This window comes from Homalodisca vitripennis, chromosome 1, assembly GCF_021130785.1.
Source record: "Homalodisca vitripennis isolate AUS2020 chromosome 1, UT_GWSS_2.1, whole genome shotgun sequence".
In the NCBI taxonomy this organism is placed as follows: Eukaryota; Metazoa; Arthropoda; class Insecta; order Hemiptera; family Cicadellidae; genus Homalodisca; species Homalodisca vitripennis.
Genome location: NC_060207.1, coordinates 136,435,654 through 136,460,790, shown reverse-complemented (window position 1 = coordinate 136,460,790; position 25,137 = coordinate 136,435,654). Strand labels below are relative to the sequence as shown.

Sequence of the window (25,137 nt, the reverse complement as noted above, 5' to 3'; positions counted from 1 at the left end):
TACAAGTAAGTGGGAGAGATGTAGTTCTACCTAATACGTAGTTCCACTAAAACGTGATGTAGATGAAAACTCACCTCTAGAGTCCACTCCCCTTGTGGGTACTCGCCCCAAGTGTGCGTGGTCATGAAAGGCCACTTGGTGAACCCGTCACGACGGTCGTCATCATTCACACGCTTGCTCAGTATCATCGATCTGTACAGGAACAAAAACAAAATTACATACTAGATGCTATTTTCCTTTAATGTCGTTAACATTGCAAAGACCTATTAGGTATAAAACCAGAAGTATCCATTACTACTTCGCCTGGTGTTTTTTTTTAATTTTTCAGATTGCACCCCCCTCACCCACATATTAAAAGCTTATGGAAATTAAGCTAATGGAATTTAAATATTAAAGAACTTTGTTTCGTTATGTATACAGAGATGTTAAACTGAGACAAAATGAGCCAGTGATGTGGGTTTTTAAAGGAAACATCTAAGTACTTTAGCAAAGGAAAATAAATCTACTGCTTTAGGTAGAAATAATTTTAAAGATGTCACACTGTTATTCAAAAATTACAAGAAAGTCGTTACAAATATAAAAAATAACTTAAAAACAAAACTTTTTCTAAAGAAGTAATAGCGACCTCCAAACAATCACGAAACACCACCAACTGCTGAAGTCCCGTGTTTATGCCTTCTGTATGTTGTCTCAGTCAGTCTCACTCTAATAAATTAATACTGAATATGGATTGCCACATAAGGCCGAAACATATTTCATTTTTTTACGTTCGCAATGTTTTGCTTCAGTATGTGTCGAAAATCCTAGGAAGTAGTCTGTTTGCGTAAGACTAAGAAATAATAATTGTGTCCTTTTTCATATACACATGTTTTAAGTCCCTGTGGATTCGAAAATCTGTACAGTGATTTTGATATAGATATCAACTTTTTATGTGAGTATCAGTTTTATAATTTTGGAAAAATTAATACCAATCTAGTATAAAAAAAGAAGTTTGAGCTTATTACAGGTATATTAAAACTTTCCAAAAAAATATCTATGGCAATTTCTTAAATATTCACAAATTCATAAGTAATGAATAATATATTATTGGTTGTGGTAATTATTTTAGTAATCTTTGTATACCAAGGTCCATTTTTTATTTTGCTATTAACGTTTGTAATACCTTTATCTCAGGCTACAACCTATTTTAAAAACGACTAAACTTACTCAAATTGTAATGACAGCATGTACGTGTTCCAGGTAGCCAATCTCAGAGTGGCTGTGCCTTGGCAATCGTTATAAATGTTTTACTAACCTTTTTCCCATAGGTGAGGTGAGGAACAGGGCCACGTCGCCCCTCCTTGTAGCGTTCAGCGTGATGACAGCTTGTACGTGTTCCAGGTAGCCAATATCAGAGTGGCTGTGCCTTGGCAATCGTTATAAATGTTTTACTAACCTTGTTCCCTGACAATAACAATCAGGATTGGTATTAAAGCACATCACAAAGGCGACGAACAAAAACAGGGCCGTTTGGGACATCATTAAGGACATTATGCCTAACAAAAAAGGTAAGTCTTTTACTAATTACTCCATAACGAATGAATGTGGTTCCTTGATAGTCGATTCACTTCAAATATCTTGTCAGTTTAAAGCCTTTTTCTCTAGAATAGGTGATCGTCTTGGAGGAAGCTCTTTAAATGTAACCGATCCTCAAGGAATATGCCACACGATGCAGACAGTTGCACCATCGTTGTTTCTGAGGCCAATAGACGTTCAGGAAGTAATCTCAGTAATAAGATCTTTGAGACCTAGCCACTCAGTAGGAGCTGATGGTATCTCTTCTAGTCTTCTTAAGGACATTGCTGAGCAGTTCGCTTTGCCATTGGCAAACATAGCAAACGCATCCTTCGAAAGTGGTGTTTTTCCAGGTGTTCTAAAACGAGCTGTAGTTAAACCATTACTAAAAAAGGGAAGCCCAAGTGACATAGAAAACTACAGGCTTATATCCATATTGTCAACATTTTCCAAGGTCTTAGAAAAGTTGTATCTCATTCGTTTACTATATTTTTTATCCCAGAACAACGTCCTTTTTGAAAAACAATTTGGCTTTAGACAGGGCTTCTCAACACTTGATGCCGTATTTGACTTCATCAATCATGTTTCTGTGGCTCTGGACGAACGTCAGCATTCGTTTGGTGTTTTCTTAGATCTCTGCAAGGCGTTCGATTTTGTTAATCATGGGCTCTTGTTGTGTAAACTTCATAACCTTGGAATAAGGGAAAGTGCATTCGACTGGGTCTCTTCATATTTGATAGGCCGCAGCCAAGTGGTTGAAATTCCCTTCATTGACGATTCTGGTTGCTTGAGTCACAGATTATCCTCAATAGAAACAGTTAAATCAGGCGTACCCAGGGCTCCGTTCTTGGCCCGGTCTTGTTTCTATTGTTTATTAATGACATTTCTTCTAGTGTAAGTGGAGGAAATTTGTGTCTATTTACAGACGATACTTCTATCAATATGTCTCACAAAATCAGAGAAAACCTTGAGTATGACATGTTTGTACAGGGTAGTTGTCTGCTCCAATGGCTTAATAATAACAGACTTACCGTTAACACTGCGAAGACGAAATTTCTTGATTTTAAGATTGGAGTTCCTATGAGTCGTGCCAGCGGAAGTTCGTCCATCATTATAGGCGACTCTGAAATCAATTCGTCTGAACATATAAACTTCTTGGGCTTGATCTTGAACTCTAATCTTAACTTTCATGTTCATATGGATAGGGTATGTAGCAAACTGAGCAGCGGAATTTTCCTATTGCGTAGATTGTCCAGTGTTGCCAATAGAGACATACTTTTGGCTGGCTATTATGGATGTATTTACCCCCACTTGGCGTATGGACTTTCAATTTGGGGCTCTGAAAATGCCAGGACACAGTATATATTTCGATTGCAGAAGAAATGTCTGAGAATTGTATTGGGGCTAGCAACCAACCAGTCATGCAGGGGGTATTTCCGTTCTAATCAAATACTTACATTTCCGAGCATTATATATCCTTGAAACTTTAACATTCCTAAAGAAAAGCATCCATATTTTTACCTCCGATTCCTTACAATTTAAAAAAATCATTCTGATTGCCAATCCCAAAGCACCGAACTTCATTTTTTGAAAATCAGTTGTACTATGCATCAATTAAATTATTTAACCATATCCCCTTGGAATTGAGATCTGAAGCAGTAGTATGTAAGTTTAGAATATAACTAAAGTGTTTATTACTTGATAAGGAATTCTACTCTGTGAGTGATTATTTTATGTTCAAAACCATTTAAGTTAAGTCGTTAGGAATTAATGCTTATTTTGGCTGTTTATTGTACTTATACTGACAATTGTCATGCAATGTTTTATATTGTTAATTAACAAATAAACACTTTGACTTTGACTTGGCAATCGTTATAAACGTTTTACTAACCTTGTTCCCATAAGTGAGGTGAGGAACACCTCCACGTCGCCCCTCCTTGTGGCGTTCAGCGTGATGACAGCTTGTACGTGTTCCAGGTAGCCAATCTCAGAGTGACTGTGCCTTGGCAATCGTTATAAATGTTTTACTAACCTTGTTCCCATAGGTGAGGTGAGGAACAGCTCTATGTCACCCCTCCTTGTGGCATTCAGCGTGATGACAGCTTGTACGTGTTACAGGTAGCCAATCTCAGAGTGGCTGTGCCTTGGCAACCGTTAGAAATGTTTTACTAACCTTGTTCCCATAGGTGAGGTGAGGAACAGCTCTATGTCACCTCTCCTTGTGGCATTCAGCGTGATGACAGCTTGTACGTGTTCCAGGTAGCCAATCTCAGAGTGACTGTGCCTTGGCAATCGTTATAAATGTTTTACTAACCTTGTTCCCATAGGTGAGGTGAGCAACAGCTCTATGTCACCCCTCCTTGTGGCATTCAGCGTGATGACAGCTTGTACGTGTTACAGGTAGCCAATCTCAGAGTGGCTGTGCCTTGGCAACCGTTATAAATGTTTTACTAACCTTGTTCCCATAGGTGAGGTGAGGAACAGCTCTATGTCACCCCTCCTTGTGGCATTCAGCGTGATGACAGCTTGTACGTGTTCCAGGTAGCCAATCTCAGAGTGACTGTGCCTTGGCAATCGTTATAAATGTTTTACTAACCTTGTTCCCATAGGTGAGGTGAGGAACAGCTCTATGTCACCCCTCCTTGTGGCATTCAGCGTGATGACAGCTTGTACGTGTTACAGGTAGCCAATCTCAGAGTGACTGTGCCTTAGCAATCGTTATAAATGTTTTACTAACCTTGTTCCCATAGGTGAGGTGAGGAACAGCTCTATGTCACCCCTCCTTGTGGCATTCAGCGTGATGACAGCTTGTACGTGTTCCAGGTAGCCAATCTCAGAGTGACTGTGCCTTGGCAATCGTTATAAATGTTTTACTAACCTTGTTCCCATAGGTGAGGTAAGGAACAGCTCTATGTCACCCCTCCTTGTGGAATTCAGCGTGATGACAGCTTGTACGTGTTCCAGGTAGCCAATCTCAGAGTGGCTGTGCCTTGGCAACCGTTATAAATGTTTTACTAACCTTGTTCCCATAGGTGAAGTGAGGAACAGCTCCACGTCGCCCCTCCTTGTAGCGTTCAGCGTGATGACAGCCTGTACGTGTTCCAGGTAGCTAACCTGCGTGTCTGTGCCTTGGCAAGCGTTAGTTTTGATCTTCAGCACCACGGATCTGCTGCTCGGTATCATCCTGTACAAACACAGACGATTCTTAGACAAAAATAGAGAGAACTTGAAAAAGCCCACCCTAGGAATGCCACTATAATTTACAATTACAAGGAATGGTAAATTAGTTCTTTAACATTTTTAATAAAACTAAATTATTGAAGTAGGTTTTTGCGCATCTCTTACTACTCTGGTCAAATTTCCTAAATGGATTTGATTTTTCCTATAACAACCTTTAAGAATGGAGTTTATTGGGCTCTTTGGAAAGAAATTAATCTAAAATTTGTATATTTATATTAACAACTTCATACCTCCCTACATCACTCTAATTTTGTTTTCGAGCGCGTTTGAAATTATGTATTCTATCATTATACCACGTAGTGATATTTCTCATATTAGACCTATATATTTAGTTACCATTTTATGTTAGTGAAACGATTTGGAAATTGCTTAGGTGTAAGAACAATTCTCATTTAAGTACAGTTTAATAATTTTATAAATTGACTAGCATTCACTCGTGGCTTCGCACACATGTTGTAGGTGTTGCACATGTATGAGCACTTCTATGTTTATAAGTTATATTTTCGATACCATTTTTTAGTTTAACTAGTTGCCACGATCAAGAAATGGTATTTTACTAAAACCTTTCTTTTCTGGACATTATATTACTCGACAGCAGTTGCAGAAAAAGAAGTTGAAGTAAGAAGTGGTGTTGCTATCAAACTTACTCGATGCTTTCAAGATTATAAATGTAAACAAATTTAATTGAAAATAGTGGTTAAATTTATTAAACATATTGTTATAAACATTATTATTATTAAACATACTAGGAAAAATGCTCTCTCAATTAATAATATGTGTTTGCTGTAATACCATCTTAGAGGATAGTGGGGCGTGGCAAGGAGGGATTATCGAAATAAGAATGGCCTATATGTTAACCAGGTATCCTAATAATGTTCATGTAAAATGTCGGCCCAGTATTTTTTACGTGATTAAATAAATAATACACACTTTAATACACAGACAGATATCATGCCACTTTTATTTAATAGTATAGATATGTTAGCATAATGGGTTTATTGGTATGAACATATTCTTAAAGGTTTTCTTTGTTATTTATGTGCAGTATCTGAATAAAATAGTTTCAGAGTTAGCATTTTATTTTTTAATAACTTATACTTACTTATAATAGAATTATCCAAATTATGTACTTATTATACTTAAGTTATAGCAAATAATTACTTGTTTTGAGTGACAGGAATGATTAATTATAAATTATTTTCACTTACCAACATTAATTTCAGAATTTATAATAATAATGTCTATTTATATAACAAATAAGAACTCAGACTATAAAAACGCAAATGAAACAGTATTCTTGATTCATATAAAACGTCTTTCTGTAATTGGGTAGCCTGAGCTTTAGACAGCAAATTTAAACAAAACTTAATTCCAACCAGTGATTGTTAATTAAAAAGGAATTCCTTTGTCGATAAATTCTCCCTATCGAGTCTTGTGGATTACTGATCAGTTATGTAATTGAATTCCTGCGCTCATCTGTTCCTACATGACATGAGAATACTGGCACTCTATTTTAGCTTTAAACTACCAGTAATGTACGAACATGTTACATTAATTCGTTTAGTTAGTTAACTTCAACTGATTATTATCTTAATAATGTATTTATTATGAAGAAGACAACAAAATAACCTTCTCATTGTGGATATATATATATATATATATATATATATATATATATATATATATATACAAATGTAACACCTTGCCGCAACGTGATATATATATAACTCTGTGTGTGTGTGTGTGTGTGTGTGTGTGTGTGTGTGTGTGTGTGTGTGTGTGTGTGTTTTGGTAGTGAGTCACCTGAACCGCTAGGTAAAAATTAATTCTACGTCAGCACTGGAAGAAACTGCTAGATGTCGTTAAAGATACGGGGGTAGGCCCTACTAATAGATCTTGGGCGCGCAATAAGCTTAAGTTGACGAGTTGGAAACTTGAGTCCTTCATACGTTCTTTACATAATATAACCATACAGTTACAACCTCTGCTTTTGTTTTTCATTCATGATTTATTAATGTCAATAAATTACAATGTTTTAAAGTTAAATCAAAGCACACGTTTCTTTTATTTTTATGTCATTTTGTCTTATTGTCCAAACAAACCAATGGACAACAACTATGAAAACTGTCAGTTGTTAGCTTTAAGTGTGTTTCTAAATTTACTACCTGAAACTAAGTTATGTTTCGATCTGAATAGTTTAATTATCATTATAATTTATTATCGCATTCTATTATACTAACAACTATTACGGTTCTAGATACAGTAGCAGTAATTAAACCTACTTCGATTAATTAAAAAAGAAAAATTTTTGACCAAGATTCTTTTAGAAGAATACAGCTACTGTTATTCATTTTGTTATGATTTTCCCAACATGAAATGCTCAATATATTTTTTTTTTTCATTAAAAATTTGGTTGAAGAACTATTTAATTTAAATAAAGCTCTTCTTTACTATACATTACTTTTCTTCATAAAAACCCCCACATATCTTTTTCCCCAGTAACGAGAAAGAATAAAAATGTAATTTTTATGATAAATCTTTTCGAAAAACGTTTAAGATACTGAAATCAAGAATTTAATTAACTCTTTATTACATTGAATGCTGCAATTTTTGCAAAAAGTGTTGACTCGAAAATGATTCGCGTCAAGTAATTTTCATTTGTTGCAGATAGTACCAAAAGTGTATCTTTTATTACCAGTTATTTTACGCATAGTGCTTACCAAGAAACATCGTTGAATCACTTCACTTCGATGGAAGAGAAGATAATCTGTGCTCCGTCAGACAATACACCTTCAGTAGTGAGCTATAATTATATCGGCAAGCAACAACGTTGCTTTTGACAGGTAGTTACATGATGTACCGCAGGCTACTGTTATAGTCGTTTGCATAACATTATCTAGGTCTTCCCGGGAATCATTAGTCTCCTGCACTGTCCTCATGAACCCATGTAGACAATAATGATCTTCCTACAAATATATATAGAAAGAAAGATATATCTCAAAACTTAATGTATTATAAATAAGGAAATATATTTATTTTTGCGTAAAATATAATCCAGCTACTCGGTGTCCAAATTTTGAGAAGATGTAAGGCGATAAATGTTGATTGTGATGCTAAAATAGGTTGAAATATACGTAAAACCATACTCGATCAATTTTAACATATGAAAGGCCACAGAGACGAAAGATCATAGTCCAACAGAGAAAGAGTTTCAGTATTACGTTTTTTAAGTGTAAAGACGATTAATTAACGTAAAAATAGGAATAAAATATTGTTTAAATCTTTTTATGATGTAGTACATTATTTATTACAAATTCAAAAATAAAAGTATAAACTTAACATAAGAACAGGAGAAATAAACTACAAAACAAAATAATATCACGACCTTGATCATTTTTACAGGTTAATAGGCTTTATAAATTTGTGAGTCGTTTACATACTCATCTTCTTCTCCTTCGTCCACTTCAAGGGCATGAACCAGGGAATCAAAAAATGCTTGAGAGTTTGCCAGTGTTAGGAACTGTTTTAAATGAAGTAGGTTCTCCAATCTTGTGGTTTAATAGGCAGTTTTCCATTATAAAGTTCTTTTATGTCATTATATCAAAATAGTCCTTCTTGAGTTCATTTCGTTTGTGCCGTGGTTCCCAATAAAAACCGTTTTTAAATATCTTTAAAAGTAGCTCGCCTGGCGTAGCACAAACTTTGTCTCCTTTTAGTCAACTTTTAAAACTCTCATTAGTTGTATGAGAATATAGCACTGTTTAACATAGGTTTTGTATAAAAAGAATGTCCAAGTTTCAAATTTGACATTTTGGCACAATCAATGACAGAACATGTGAAGGTATGATCCTGCAATTATTAATGACCTCCCTCCATTCATCAGGTGTCTCCGTGTATGATTTTGCATTTATAAGGCCTCATATTGTTATCACGTTCCATATAAGAGTGGCCTCTTAGAGGGAAAACTACTTTTACGGTTTCAAACAGTTTTAGTTTATTAATCGTGTAGTTTAAAAACATATCACTATAACATTCTTGTTCTGGTCTGCGCATGTATCGCAGAAAATAATCAGATGTTTTACTTTTGAGCACAGAATATTCTCAAAGAAGTGTTTAAGAATCTAGCAAACTGTTTTTCATCATTCCTTTTTTGAGCGATACTCTCATCATACATGTAAAATACTGAGGTTGGATCTGACAACACATGAATTTTTACAGAAATAAAATTCAGTTGATGGCGGTAATACATGTCAGATCTCGTTTTTTTTGGTGTTGGCAGATTTTTATGAAAATGAACAGTAACTGCTTCAAGTACTTCATTTCTTCTGGATTCTTTTCGACAGTTCCTTTTGATTAAATAAAACATCACCTCTCGATAAATGTGCTTTATTCCTTCTCCTTTTTAAGTAGGTCTTGTGCTAATAGTTCTTCAGTTTCTTCGTCAGTAGCCTTAGTAATTGTATCTTGTAACACTGAAATCTCAAATTTGAGCTGCACATATCCTTTCGTGGGTCTCCAAATACAATAATAAAGTTGCAAACAAATATATCACTAAAAGTTGTAAAACCGACTGTGTGCTCTTTGCTAGATTCATTGTATATGTATGTGTAATTTTGATTTATTAACTCTTCAGGAAGTACTCCCTTGATGAATCATTTAGTGCATAATGGGATTTCCTTCCTCTACGAGATTTAAGGAACTTTAAAACTTTCGATTTAGTTTTATCGGAAAGTTTGTTTGGTCTGTTTTTATGTTTACCTCTAGCATATATCTGAGGTTCACCGAATTCAGTCAGATGTTTCTTTAAGATTTGCACACGGCGGTTAGTAATGCCATGCCAAGGCTAAAAGGGCCTTGAGCCAAAAATGTACATCCTGCAATGTATCGGTACCATCATCATGTACACGCACACGATAGCATTAAGAGGACGTATGTTACTTGCCTCTGAATCTTTCTGTTGAGTCGCTGCTGAACTGGAACAACGGCGATAAATCCATTCAAATACTGATTCTGTTTGTTGTAATCACTCAGTATATTAAAGTTCGATATCATGCGTTGCTATTCCCTAGGTGAAATAATTTGAAAACACTTTTATTAAAAACACGTACAATACTCACCTATCTCATTACTTAAAGCTCGTAGTTTTTTCATCACGTCCTACATTCTACCTGTTCTATTCTTCTTCACATTACTTTGTACACTCTAGTCCCATCTACACTGTCTGTTTCAATACAATCACTCAACATGATACTCGCGTAAAGTTAAAAGAAGTTTGGTTGTGATTATGCGTTGTAGATAGGCTTTCCAACACAACAGAACACAAAGAAAGAACAGCTGACATGAACTGAAGGTCAGATATGTGAGGGGTGGGAACGAATAGGACATTGATCTCTCTTGCTCGTCAGCGCGTGGACGATGATCGTTCTTGAACGTTAGCCCCAATCTCCTTCCTGCTGTAACTAAGTAACTATGACCTTTCTTGCCTGAATGATATTGTACTTGAATGCTATCTGTAATAATCTACCAGATTCCATGGACACATGAATTTGGTAGCAATTCCACGGAAACATGAATTCGGTAGAAAAATGGATTGTTCTTCCCCGTGGCCCTTTATATCCATAGTGTCATCTGCTCAGTTATTTGGGTCTCAGAAAACGAAAAAAATAAAAGTCCGTCTTATCAATCAGCCAGAATAATCGTGCCTATACCTAAATGGTTCGCACCCAATTTTAAACTTTTATTTAGTTTCCCTAGTCAATGAGATATTAACCACTTGTGTTCTATTAACACGAGCGATATGATTATGACAGGATTTCATTGTAAGTGAGAAATCCATACAGACTCACTTGGTCTCTGTAACTCTGCCACCCTCGCAGTGGTACCGGGCAGGCACACTCTTCCACTGCTTGGCCAGCGCCACCATCGCTCCCGCGTCCAGCACCCCGAACCCGAACAAGTGGTTGAACTCCAGACCCACTCCGTTCATTGTCCAGTGGAACCTCCTCTTGGCGTCGAACAGCGAGTTACGTTTGGACGTCAACACGGTCAGATGCTGGATGTCGCGCCAGGTCAGTCCAGGGCTGCAAAGTTATCAATCGATTGAAATTACGTTGTTAAGGTTAATACAATTTAATAATGTTTTAAGGATACCTTTTACAGTCTAAAATCTGAGAGGCAAAACATCTCAGGTTGTGAATTTTGGCGAAGACACGTCAGTAGGACATGAATAGCAATAAACAGTAATTAAATTGTCAATCTTCCAAAATCTCATCAAAAACTTTTTACTAACATGTTCACTTTAACAATATTTAAAAGAAATATTTGAGAACTAAAACTAAAATACATACAAGATATTTTAGATTCGACAGTAAAATGTTCTTCAAATTATATTATGTTGTTTTCCTTTCGACAAAGGGCATTACATTTTTAACAATAACGTTATTCCAAGAAAATGTTCACCAGTCCGTAATAAAATATTACGTTTATTAACATAATTATTTGGTGTTTTCATTATCCGTTCCGTAACAAAATGAGCTTATAATTTTGAAAATAGTACATAATATTTCAAAATATATGTAACCTATAACAGGATTACCTTACACATAAATGGTTCTGTGGCTGTAATCAGATAACTCACTTAGCTTCGAGAGCGAGAGCAAACACTCCTGCTGCTTCCGGTGCTGCGGCGGAAGTTCCGGAATGTGTGGTGGTGCACTTCCCGTACAGGTCCGTTGTGGCCTACAATCGTTACGTTATCAGAAAATATGGAAAGAATATATATTTTTACAAAATATTTTATGAGGTAGTAATTTTGTTTACTATTTAATATAATATTATTTTTTTTTATTTAGGTAATAATAGAGGGTTGAGTAATAAATGGCCTTTGCGTATATATACGCAATATAGTAAAAAAAAAATAATCTTATAAATTTAAGAAATGTTGAAATAGCACATCAATTAATTTTTAAATCACGTCAACCAGTTCTATGTAAACATTCAGAAATATTCTATATACAGATAATTGTAATATTGTTCAGTATGGTATTTATTTGTTAAAATTCTTTTTTTTGTTATGTTTTTATTCTTGGTTTGGGTTCTGTTTCATTTAATCAGTGTGTTTCTGATAAAAGGTTCTGGGAACTCGAAAATAGGTTGCAGGAAAATAATACGACAGTTGGTAATATGCTAATAATAATAATAATTTGATGTCTTGTTAATAAATTTCTTTTACCGTGTGTCAGTTCTTTTCGATATCAAAGTTGTCTTGAATACATATTTTTTACATGTTTCCTTATGTCTATACGAGACATTCTACATCTCCGTATGTCGTAAAACCGGTGATTATGATGGAATACATCAGTACAGTCGTGGTTCAAGACAAGTAGACCACGGTGAAGGCTAATCTAAGGACACCAGCACATGTCATCTCTCAACGATGACAGTGGCATCCTTCAAAACTCCTACCACCGGCCATTAATTATACTCCTTGTCAGCCATCCTTGTGGCATTCAATCCGTAAAGGATAATCTGTCATTTTAACGTTCCTTGCTGTTTGGAAACTTAATCAACTTTTAAGCTACTGATGTTTAGTGTAAATATTTTGAAATTTGCTGTCAAGACAAGTTTTTCGCTCAAATGCCTATTGATTATATTGGTGACTTGCTGATTGGTGATTATATTAGACTTCTATGTTCTCTGTTAAGTAACCTAACTTAATTGAAAAAAATATGAACTCATCATATAGAATATATCTAAAAGAAGTCTTAATATTTATGATTTAAATTTTGTATTAAGTTAAATTTCTACATAGAAAAGAATGACTTTAATGATGGTGCATATCCAACCACGAGATTGGGCTGTACATTATTGCAGCCCAGTAGGCTGACACAATTGGTCTTTACTCTGTTGGTGTATGTAAACATTTATTTTATGAAATTTAATATATTTAAAATATATATATATATAATATATATATATTATATATATATATATAATATATATATATATATACAGGGTGTAACTGAAATACACCGACAACTTCAGGAGGTGTTTCCTGAGGTCAAAACGAAAACGAACCAAAAAGTTCCTATAAATGTATGTCCTAAAATGCATCGTTTTCCGTCTTGTCCGTCTCTTTGTGTTTATTACATTAAATTTTTTTTTCTAAACAACCATTAAAGGTACAAAGTTAAAACTTTTTCAACATATGCTAATCTAGTAAAAGATTGTCAATTTAAAAAAAAATTGAAAATTTTTACTCAACAAAATTTCAAAATGGCGGTTAGTTAAAATCTTTGATGGTGAATTTCTCAAAAAACTACTTCCTGTATAAAACATTTACTAGAATATAAAAAAATATAAATTTATTTATAAAAACGAACGGTACCTCATTTTTTGAAAATCGCTCAAGAAATAAAAAAGTTATGGCATTTTTCTTAACCTAGTAACATATCACATTTACAAGTTTTTTTTCTTGTTTCAAAAAAGTTAATGTAAGTATTTAGGCAGTATAAAAAATAAAACGATATTTTGGGTTAAAAAACTTTAAACATGATAATTAGTATTAAATTTTAAAAACGACATTGTAACAAGCAATCTAGATGACTCAACTTTCATGGTTTAAACAGCTGAATATGTTTTCATGTTGAGACACAGCTGATTAGAACAACAATGAATTCAGATAAGTAAGACATTTCCTTGTTTATTTTTGACAAGATATGATCTGTTACTTTTACTTGTAGAAAACATTATTAGTCGATAGTGCTCTTATTCTATTGAAGATGGCAGGTTACCCATTTAGCCATCAAGCTTGACATGATATTTATGTATGGAAAAGCTAACGGTAATAGTCGCCTAGCATCCCGCCCGTATTACGAATCATTTCCAAATCGACAACAACCTACTCATTCAACATTTGCTGCTTTTTTCAACCGACTTCATGAGACTGGCACTTTGTTACCTTCTTACTGCAGACCGAGGTGTGTACAGAGACAGCGTAGAACTCCTGATTTGGAAGAAAACATCTTACAGCGAGTAGAGGAGATCCAGGCGTAAGTACTAGGCAGTTAGGAGCAATTCTCAACGTAGACACCAACATGACAGTATGGCGAGTTCTACATGATCAGATGTTATATCCGTACCATTATCAGCGTGTACAAGCCCTTGGTCCAGCTGACTTTCCATTACGTTTACAGTTTTGCCAATGGTTTTATCAGCAAGCTAACAACCCTGGTTTTACATCATTAGTTGTGTATACAGATGAAGCTTGTTTTAATCGAGATGGAATAACCAACTACCACAATATGCATCAATGGGCTGATGAAAACCCACAAGCCATTTATGAAGGGAGACATCAACAGCAGTTTTAAAAATAAATGTTTGGGCAGGCATCATTGGAGACTGTTTATTAGATCCTTTTGTATTACCTGACATACTAAATGGTGAAAACTACAGACATTTCTTACAACACGAATGATTTTAGATGATGTTCCTTTGGGTGTGAGAGAGCACTGTTGATTCATGCATGATGGAGCTCCCGCGCATTTCAGACTAAGATGTCAGGCAATTTCTGGACCAAAACTTATGGGGAAAGATGGATAGGCAGAGGGGGACCTGTATCATGGCCGCCTCGGTCGCCAGATCTAAATCCAATCGATTTTTTCCTTTGGGGCATTTGAAAACTCTAGTTTATGAAAGACCAGTTAATACCAGGGATGACCTTTTACAGCGTATCACTGCAGCCTGTAACACTGTAAGGAATACACCAGGAATACTTGAAAGAACTCGGCAATCAATGACCAGACGTGTTAATGCATGCATCGCATCAAATGGAAGGCATATTGAACATTTGTTGTAAAGTGATCCCTAATATTTTGAAATAAATGTTGCTCTGTTAAGTTATTCCGTATTTCTTAATAATGACAGCTTAAAAACTCTTTTGTTTAATGTGAGATATTTTTGTTGAATGTTCTAAACAATTGTAGGTCTACTGTAGTTTTTGAAACAAGAAGGAATAATTAGAAAACAAGGGGAAAAAAAACTTGTAAATGTGATATGTTACTAGGTTAAGAAAAAATGCCATAACTTTTTTATTTCTTTGAGCGATTTTCAAAAAATGAGGTACCGTTCGTTTTATAAATAAATTTATATTTTTTTTTAATATTCTAGTAAATTTTTTATACAGGAAGTAGTTTTTTGAGAAATTCACCATCAAAGATTTTAACTAACCGCCATTTTGAATTTTTTTGTTGAGTAAAAAATTTTTCAATTTTTTTTTAAAATTGACAATCTTTACTAGATTAGCATATGTTGAAAAGTTTAACGCTTTGCACCTTTAATGGTTGTTTAGAAAAAACATTTAATGTAATAAACACTAAACAGACGGGACAGACGGAAAACGATGCCATTTTAGGACATACATTTATAGGAACTTTTTGGTTCGTTTTGACCTCAGGAACAACACTCCTGAAGTTTGTCGGTGTATTTGTCAGTTTACACCCTGGTATAATTATATATATATATTATATATATATATATATATATATATATATATATATATATATATTATATTATATATATATATATATTAGTTTGTTATTCAATATCATCCCTCTTTAACACAACACTCAATATAACATTTTATGTTACTCGTATTTTATAAGAATAAGGCAGAATGAATATTTTAGACTTTTCCTGTAGCACTTCAAATGCATATCGCGACTTTAAATATACCTTTAGTTTAAATTTTACTTAGAAGTAATGCTTTTCAAATATCACAAGTTCTGGAAAAACCGTTTAGGACTCAAACTATTATTATACCATAAAGGTGTTTATATTTTTTAAACCACCAGAAGATTATATGTTAGTTAGTTTGTATAAATGTTTCCATACGCGTTGGGAAAACGTTTAAATCTCTGACGTTGATATTTGAAATAGAATAAAACTTTCTGTTTCCGACAAGGTTCTTTTGGATAATTTGAGTTTCACGTGAAAATTCAACTGTTGGACGACAAACTTGTAAACTAAATTCTCGAGAACACCATATTTTAAAGTGCCTTTGAAACAAGATGACTGCAGATCCAAGTATATCTGTATCGATCGAATAAATTAATTTGGATCAATATACGTCTGTGCCAGTAACTTGCCTAACATTCTTTTCATCTCCTACACGCTCTTTTCTTCTCAGTTTATGTTTATAAATTTAGTAATATGTACAAAAATACAAAATTGTGAATATAGAATTCGACTTTTTTTAAATTCATCCAATCATTACTCATTCTAATCTTTAACCCCACTCCAGTGATCACTTACCACTCCGGTGTTGGGGTCCTTGGCTCCGTTGCTGAAAGTGGATGCGAGCGTAGACGAGCAGCTCTCGTCGTAGTGCGCGTTCTGACCGTCATTTATGGCTGAATTGATTGATACAGTCCACATACTGGCAGCATAGCCATCACAGTTGCAGTCGTCATCCTCTCCGCCATCACCGCTCGCCCAGACGTAAATGTTGCCCAGTCCGTTCCTTCCCTACAAACGATTAAGTGTTAATTTACAATCTCCCAGAAAACACAATTAATATACTTTTACAAACCCATCACAATTAAAATATATTTTTCAGCCATCACTGCTCCTCCACAAGTTACAATCAGTGTTTTCCTATAAATGGTAAAATGCTCATATATTTAGTTCCCATGCATGTAAAAAAGAGTTCAACATTTTTACAGAATAATTCATTGAAATAATACAAAGTTTTCCAGCATCACGAGTTGCTTATTTAGTAGATTATGTAACGATAGTTAATTCTATAACAAATCCTTAAAAATACAATTTTCTTATATTTTTTGACATATATATGAGAATCATTTTAGTCACATTAACAAAATTACTGTGTACATAACATTTTTACAACATAATTACATTTTGGTTGTTAAAATAAAACTGTATAAAATAGTGTTTAATTAACCGACACAGCGTTACGAAAATATTACTGCTCAAACAGATGGACGGACTGCTCTTACACATTTTTATTCCAAAATCAAAGTTCTTCCTTAGACCGAGGGGAACCTATAGGTTTAGACTCTCTAAGACCTTTCTATCAAGAGTTACAAGAGAACACGATTTTATTAAGAAACAGTCGGGTTTTTAACAATTCCAAATCACTAAATATAACGAGTAAAAATAATTATTTAAAACTAACTGAATAATTATTTATAACTATCAGAATAAGTTCAGATGTCTTTGTTGATAATATCTTACATTGATTCAAAAATATATTAGGAATTAAATTTGAATCATCTATCTGCGAAATATTATTTTATTAAATCTGTTAGAGATACGATAAAGCTGTATTTATGTCAAATTGTATGTATTATTTGACAAAGTAATAGTGTTTGTTTATTATAACGTATAATACAAACATATAAATAAGTAAATTTTTACGTGATTGGCTTAAACGAGTTTTTTAAGAACAATAACTGTACAGCAACAAATTATTAACACATAAATCTACAAATACGGGCAATATTTACGAAAATGTTTGAAAATTATCTACAACGGGACATTTTAACTCTGCAAGATTAGAATTTTTCTGTGTCGTCTCTTGTCCTGAGAGAGAAAATAAGAAAGAAGTAGTTAAGTAGTTAGCTTTAAATTTGAAGTTACACCGTTGGGAGATAACCTCGAGAGACAAGAATAAACTTTAATAACCTGGATTATTTTCAGCATCTCATTTGCACACAAAGTGGACTTTATATTCTGTTGCTAATATTTTTAAGCGACAAATTTTTAATACTGAGGACAGAATAAGGGCAATTAATTGGGTGACATTTATAAACAATATATTTTAACTATCAGGATTTAAATCGTATGACATGACTCAATTCAAACATTTATGAGTCACTTCTTTCGTATGCTACATTGGTATTTCGTTTAAAATTAAAAAGTAAATTTGCTTTAATGGGGTTACACCCATGATGATGTTTGAAAAAAGCAGAAATAAGCCCACTCATACACCAGATATGGCTCTTCTGGTGGTGTTTCATATACTGGATACTCAAACGTTATTTGAGTACATAGATTAGTATAATATTAAGTATATTACTTAGCAGTATGGTATCGGAAAACTTATCGTTTTCTTTAAATTTTTCTATATGAAATATCTCAACACATTAGTACCTTTCTTACAGACTTCTACAAACAGAATAATGTAAAAATGTAAATCTCTTAAGAGACTGAAACAAAGTACTATATTTTTTGAATGGTATCAGTTATTAATCATAACATATCAAAATATATATCTATAAAGTTATCATATAGGGAAATCATAAGGTTTTATCAGATTGTAATGTTTTATCAATAGACTTTCTAATATTCTAATACAGGGTTAGCCAGTGAAACGGGAAGATTGGAGATGGCCTTGACAGTTGGAATGTGAGTGGTGGTGGTAATAGTGGCCGGCTCCTTTCTACCTGCGTGTTCCGCCATTAGTTGAGATGGATCGTTGGACGTGTGAACATCGCGGCTACGCGGTTAAAGTTTATTATACGAATGGTGAGAGTTTGGTGAAAACGCGACGTGCTTTTCGACGCCAATTTCAACATACCGCGCAGCAGGCCTGTTCCTTCGGATAACGCAATTCGTTCGTGGATAAACAACCTTGAACAAACTGGATCAACGTTTATAATACGAGGTGGGAGTGCAAAACCGTTCGAACCCCTCAAAATATCGCTACTGTTCAACAGGCAATGCTCAGAAGTCCACGCCGATCTGCCAAACAACATGCTTTACGCCTTGGAATAAGTAATACTTCGGTGAAAAGGATTCTTCATCAAGATTTAAATTTTCACCCATATAAAATATAGATTGTGCTTTCTTACGCCACAACTCTCCCGTTTTCCAACAATGAACACACAATGTTCCAACAAGATGGGGCAACAAGCCACAGAGTTGCTATGAATGCTGTGAATGCTTTGTTTCCAGGTGGCGCCATTTCCCGAAACGGGGATATCCTCTCTCTCCAGATTTGACAGCCTGTGACTTTTTTCTATGTGGTCAATTAAAAACAAGAGTTTTTCAGAACGATCTACCTAGACCTATCCCTGCCCTAAAAAAAACGAATTCGGGACGAAAACGAAGGAATACCAGTCCATATGCTGCAAAATGTCATTAGACATTTCCAGGCCCGGCTACAGCAGTGCATAGATTCCAATGGAGGACATATGACAAGTGTTATATTCGAAAAATAATTTTTTCACTTATTGTACAGTAAATGGCTACCTTTTTTCTTTATATTTATAACCATTAAATAATAAAATTAATTTTCTTAAAGAATTAGTTACTTATTTAAATCTTCCCGTTTCACTGGCTAACCCTGTATTTCTGAAAGGATACGTTGCAAATAAAAATTTTTATTTACAAAGAATTGACCAACTAAAACCAATTTATATAATATTAATCCGAAATGTGCAACAGCCTTTTTCATTTTGGAAGCTAATTCATCTGAAGCAATACATTTATTTTATAAACACTCTAATGCCCTTTTAAGGTCAGTCAATAATTAATAATAACAAACTAACTTGTTTAAACCAACGTAATAAATCCAGAATCGGTGTTGGTTGGAGGTATTTGGAGTATTGATGGTTAATCTGTTCTAGTCAATCTTTTAAAGACAAAAAAGTATAGTTTGAATATCGTACGTAAGGAAAATTGATAACACAAAATAAGATCTAATCCACCAGCAAAATCTGTAATTTTTTCCAGAAGGTTATATTGTTGCCATTTGTTTAATAATGTGCACGAAATTCAGAAAGGCCATCAAATTCAAACCAGCCTTAAACATTTTTTTCCACTTAAAGGAAACTGTTTCATATCTAGCCTAGTCCTAAATCCAATATAAAACTAATTATAATTTAACATTTCTAAAACCCACATACGCTAGTTTTAAAATTGTGTAAATACAATTTGTTGTTGTTGCGATTCTCTTGTTTGAGTTTTTGTTTGTTTGCTTTATTCTATGATGCGTTTTGATATATGTACAAGAGCAGCCTACGGTAACAAATGTTCTACCTCATTATTTAAACTTAAAGCACACATTTTCAGTCAAACCATACAATAAAAATATTTTAGAATGGTTTGAGTGCCTCAAAAAAAGTATTAACAGTCTCAAAACTATGAAACATGCCCATCGCCTTGGCAATAGTTAAAGCTAGGTGATTTATTCATCAAAGCTTATCTTCACAAATTAAATTACATCTTAAATGTTTTAACTAATTGAGCTATATTTAATAATTTATTTATTTCGTTAGGGAAATCTGTATTCTGGTAGATTTAGGTAGATTCTGTATAAAAAATCAGGCTATCGCAATTGTTCTCATAGTAACAGTTACTGAAAATATTTTCTTAATTGCACCGAACGTGACCCTCCATTGCCCAGCTTGATATGCTATGGCATTTAAATTCTCAACTCTCTTTCTGGAATGCTTGTAAGATATCCTAAAAATTTGTAATAAACAGTTTATTAAGCAACTCCCTCTTTCGGATGGCTATGGATGTATGTTTTGCACGGGGGAAAACTTTCGCTTCGCGTTACAGAACATTCGCTCTGTAGCCACTAGGGGCGGGACTATCGCGGCTATTTTGATGACATGGCGAATTCTCCGTTTAGTTCAGAGGCTATCCAGGCGTGCTTTAAAACACTCACAACAGGTTATTTATGAACCCAGAGAAAACATATAAATTATTCTGGAATGCTTGTAGCATTTACTAAACTTTTTGTTCTAAACAACTTGCATCTCGAACGGTACATCGAGTACATCTAATCCCATAAGAACGAAATTAATAATAGTTCATTATTTGTAAGGTAATCTACTTACTTCTTCCGATTTATTCGGAAGAACTATTTATATTGTTCTCTTACTTGTTATTTATTTAATGTTGATTTTTAATATTGTTTGACGGTTTATATCTAAATATACAGTAACACTTTCTCATTATGCCTTATGCCTTATAATTCCTATATAGCCAGCACTATTTTGCCAAAAACTATTTTTATTTCATTCCGTTCAGTCTAAACTATATTTTAACTTAAATGTCAAAATACCAGTTAAAGACTTTAAATTTTCATGTGGTTAAATAAATATTGGTAATCTAAAGAAATGTATAAACATTAGAAGAGAGACAGTCAGTAACCTATTCTAGTTTTACTTTGTTGGATTACTATGTCGAGTACAGCTCAAGTTCAAGGCAAGCTACACAAGGACACCACCCCATCGTGTCTGACTGAGCCATCAATCGCCCGCTAGCTATTCCTGGCCCTATCACTCAACAACACAACACGACCATCAATCTTCATCCATTCCTGCCTAACAAAGAAACATTTGTTGCTCTTGAAATAAATTCCTAATGCTTCGTGTTGTAAAACTACTTCGTTTTTGTATTATAGCTTCAATCTTATTTTAAATTTATATATGTTTTAAATTTAAATTATTAAAAAAAGGTTTATGTAATTGCGTAGTTAAAAACTCATTTGATTTCCGATAATTCATAAGATTTAATGGATTCATAAATCATTCTTGGAATATTATTCTAATAATAACTGTAAAGTAACATTTTACTATAATAGTTTAAAATTATACTACGTTGAACTAATTATTCCAAGGAAATTAGAACGCTTATAGAAATCGGCTCCAATAGTACTAAGGAGTTTACAATAAAAGTATTCTAAAACTGTATGCTAAGCTTCAGATGTGGACCACGCTCTTTTCTTCGTTGGTGGAACCCCTACCATCAAGAAGTGACTCCACCGTTTCAGAGCTAGTTGCCTTTGTTTTAATTAAAGGATCGTTGATCCCTTTTTAAGCCTTATTCTGCCCGTCCTCAAGGGTGGCCTGTGTAAGGGTCTTATTAAACACAATAAGGGAGTAAGTCGATACAGTAAAAGGTTGATGGTAAAAAGTACTACGGCCATAGACAGGGTTTGAACCTGCGCTTTTTAACGCAGATCCACAACGCTTTATAAGTCCGACAAATTAAACCGCTCGGCCATCAACACTCCCTGGTATGCCACGCTCATTTTTATTCCCATACACACTGATTCTTAACAAGAAAATGTTCGTCATTTTTAAAACTTGAGGATGCCTACCTCATTAACTCCGCGCACGATGGCTCTCATGGTAGCGTTGCGGGGACCGTCCACTGTCTTGCCGTCATCTGTTGGGCCCCAGGAAGCGCTGTAGATGTCGATCAGGTTCGGCTCATGGCCCATGGAGTTGGCCTCTATCAGGTCCGTCATGTACGGTTGATCCAACATCCGGATACCTAAGCACAAGTAGGGACTTCAATATTTTGCCAACATTGCTGCTTTTAGTTAATAGTGAGTTATAATATAAGCCACATTTATAACAGAATTTTGTACGGTTATTAATTTCAAAAAAACTAGAAAAGGTTTTTTAATGAACGCTTAGATATTTAGAATCTATTATCTAATCTGAATTTTGTCGAAAATCTGTAGTTTTAAAAGAAAATGTATAATACTTCAGAATACGAACTAATGACAAATTTTATTGTTTGCGTCATAAATAAAAAGTGGTGTTTTCTCAAATATTATTCGAGTATATACTTTTAACTTAAATGAAAGTGGAACTATGAAAATGACTGCATAGCAAATTAGAAAACCCGTCACAAAAAATAATATGGCCAATGATAAAGGTATTAGGATAGGCGACAGCCCTCAAAAATTGTCTGTTTCCTCAATTTATTGAACTAATCTATTTAACAATTCGACATACGAACTTTTTAAATTGTTATAAAATTTCAACTTTTAACTTATCATTTATACATTATATTCATAAATTAATTTATATGCCACCAGTGATTAATGAACATTTGCAATTAAATCTTGATACATCATCATATTAAATTACTATACAGTAAAATTCTTTTATCATATAAAATTAAAACAGATCATGTACTTTGAAATTGTAAAAATAATTGTGAGTATATTATTATATAATTACTTTTGTTTATCACTAATTGAGTAAATGAGTACTTGAAAACGAAGCGTTTACTTAAGTAAATTATTCGATACCTGAATCGATACCCTACAACCTAGTTACAGTAAAAAAAGTCTGAACGTCAATGGAAAAGATCGTAATTATAAATCGCACGAATACATTGCTTGGTGTTATCGTTGAACGAATTCTGTTTTATTTCTATTCACTTACTATCAAAGAATCATATTTACAAACAAGACATAATAAAATCTGGCGGGTTTAGTAATTTAAACAATATTTAAGATATATTTTGGAGTATGTGTAATATTTTTAATAATAATACATCTTTATTTATGTAACGCTAAATTCACTAAGATATACCAGTTACCCGCAGCTTCGCATACAATTTCATTAAAATAATACAATTTTCATATACAAAACACAAGGACTCTATGAAGATATTCTTTTTAAATGGTATTTTAAACATTCTAGAGATAAGTGATAGTCTCTGGAAGTTACTCCCATCTCCTGATCTAAAATTTTAGAGCGTGGCTTTAGGACTTAAAGAGTGAAACAGTTTTTAATAACACAAATTTCTCTCCAAAATTCCATGGTGTTTTAAGAAATACCTCCAGTGTTTCATTAATTATTGAACTATTATATAGGCCAGTGTGGATGGAACTTAAAGTCGAAGTCTTTGCCTATTCAGTCAACGCACTTATGGTGTAATAAAGGGCCCTATGTAGTTTAGACACGGGAATAGGGTTATTCTAGGTACATATTATGTCAGTGTTAAAAAAATGCCATGATTAAAAGCTTCAGATGTTAAACGAAAAACTAAAATGACAGTTACCCTTGGGTCCAACTGTGGCAGTGTCTCTGAAACATGCCTCTCATTGTAACCCACCGAATAACTGTCATCTGTTGGACCCCGGGAAGCGCTGTAGATATCGATCAGATTTGGTTCCAGGGCCATGGAGATTGCCAGGCTTGTAGTTTGGCTTGGCTGGCGGTATTATTTAATTTTAACTTACTGGTTTACGAATAATTGTCAGAGAACTAATTTTGTAAACATATAGGGTGTATGAAAATAAAACCGAGGAAGTTGGATAGAACAGTTTTTAGAGACATAATATACATTTTATGTTATATCAAAAGAAAAACTTATTAAACACATTTTCAATGTGTATCAATCAGTTAAGCAATCAACCTTTTTTATTAAAATATTACAGAATGGTGTTTCAATAAATTACAAAAATATTATTTTTGGGTTGCCAATAAGTTTTAGAACAAACATATAGCACGGGCTATGTGTGACGTTGCAGCATAAGTATATAAGTCAAAGCTATACCAAACATACTATATGTATTATAATACATTATATAAAATAGGTAAATAAGCTATCAGAAAATCAACACATACACTATCATTAGAAAATTACACAATAACTGCAGAATATAACATTACTCCATGAAGGAAAAAACAAATTTAGTTCCGACATCATCACCAGTAAACTATAACACAAAAAACAGTTACCGTATAGTTAATAGACATAATGAAACATATCATATGTTCATTACACCTGAGCTATTGATTCATTTCTTCTTTCTAAAAATAAGCAAAAAAACTAAATAAGGATTAACAGAATATTCAAGATTGTTTGGTCAGTTCTTTAAATATTTAAGGAAGTATGTTGCTCAGTGAATTGCTTACGTAAGTGTTGAAATATTTCAGCAATTTATACTTTTCTAGAGACCTAATATTATAACAAGTTTCAATGTTTGGATTCGTATAAGTCACGGATTTATAAAACTTTTAAAATAGTTTGTATTCATACATAAGCTTTGAATATAACGAGTTGCTTGTGATCATTATACCTTCATCACATATTAAGCTATGGGGAAGACCTGAAATTAAGAAGAGTGTTCTCCTTTGAGATTCAATAACCTTTCATCGTTCAATTTGTTTGACTAGATTACCATAAAAGGTCTATATTTTTCTAAGTAATTCCCAAACCAGTTCGGGTGATTTATTCCTAAATAAAAATATCCAATCGTGCCAAGTCTTGTAAACGTTCGGGCCAGCGGACTTTTCTAGTTATAGTAAAATATGCTATTTCAAATTTGATTAGTTTAATTATTTTTAAGATGATTTTTATTTTTATTATTATTAAATAAATTATGATACTATTTGATACTAACATGCTATTTGGTTAATCAAGTACGTTAATTTTTAGACTGTCCTTGTATGATCATTTCTTAGTTTTACTAAACAGCTGATTCCAACAATGTTTGGAGTGAAATATCAGTTAGGTTTTTACCAACTATCCGAATAGTAGAATAAAATTCCCTTCACACAA

At 33.7% G+C, this 25,137-nt stretch overlaps 1 protein-coding gene across 1 annotated transcript in view; it reads right to left on the bottom strand.

The window, feature by feature from the left end:
- Positions 1-25,137, bottom strand: part of LOC124371878 (neuroendocrine convertase 2) — a 255,711-nt gene that overhangs the window by 4,578 nt on the left and 225,996 nt on the right. Inside the window, exons 7-12 of the mRNA XM_046830246.1 lie at positions 21,929-22,104; positions 16,105-16,317; positions 11,432-11,532; positions 10,641-10,874; positions 4,574-4,738; positions 75-192 (exon numbers count right to left, since the gene is read on the bottom strand). Coding sequence (XP_046686202.1) covers positions 75-192; positions 4,574-4,738; positions 10,641-10,874; positions 11,432-11,532; positions 16,105-16,317; positions 21,929-22,104 — 1,007 coding nt within the window. The remainder of the gene's footprint in view (positions 1-74; positions 193-4,573; positions 4,739-10,640; positions 10,875-11,431; positions 11,533-16,104; positions 16,318-21,928; positions 22,105-25,137) is intronic.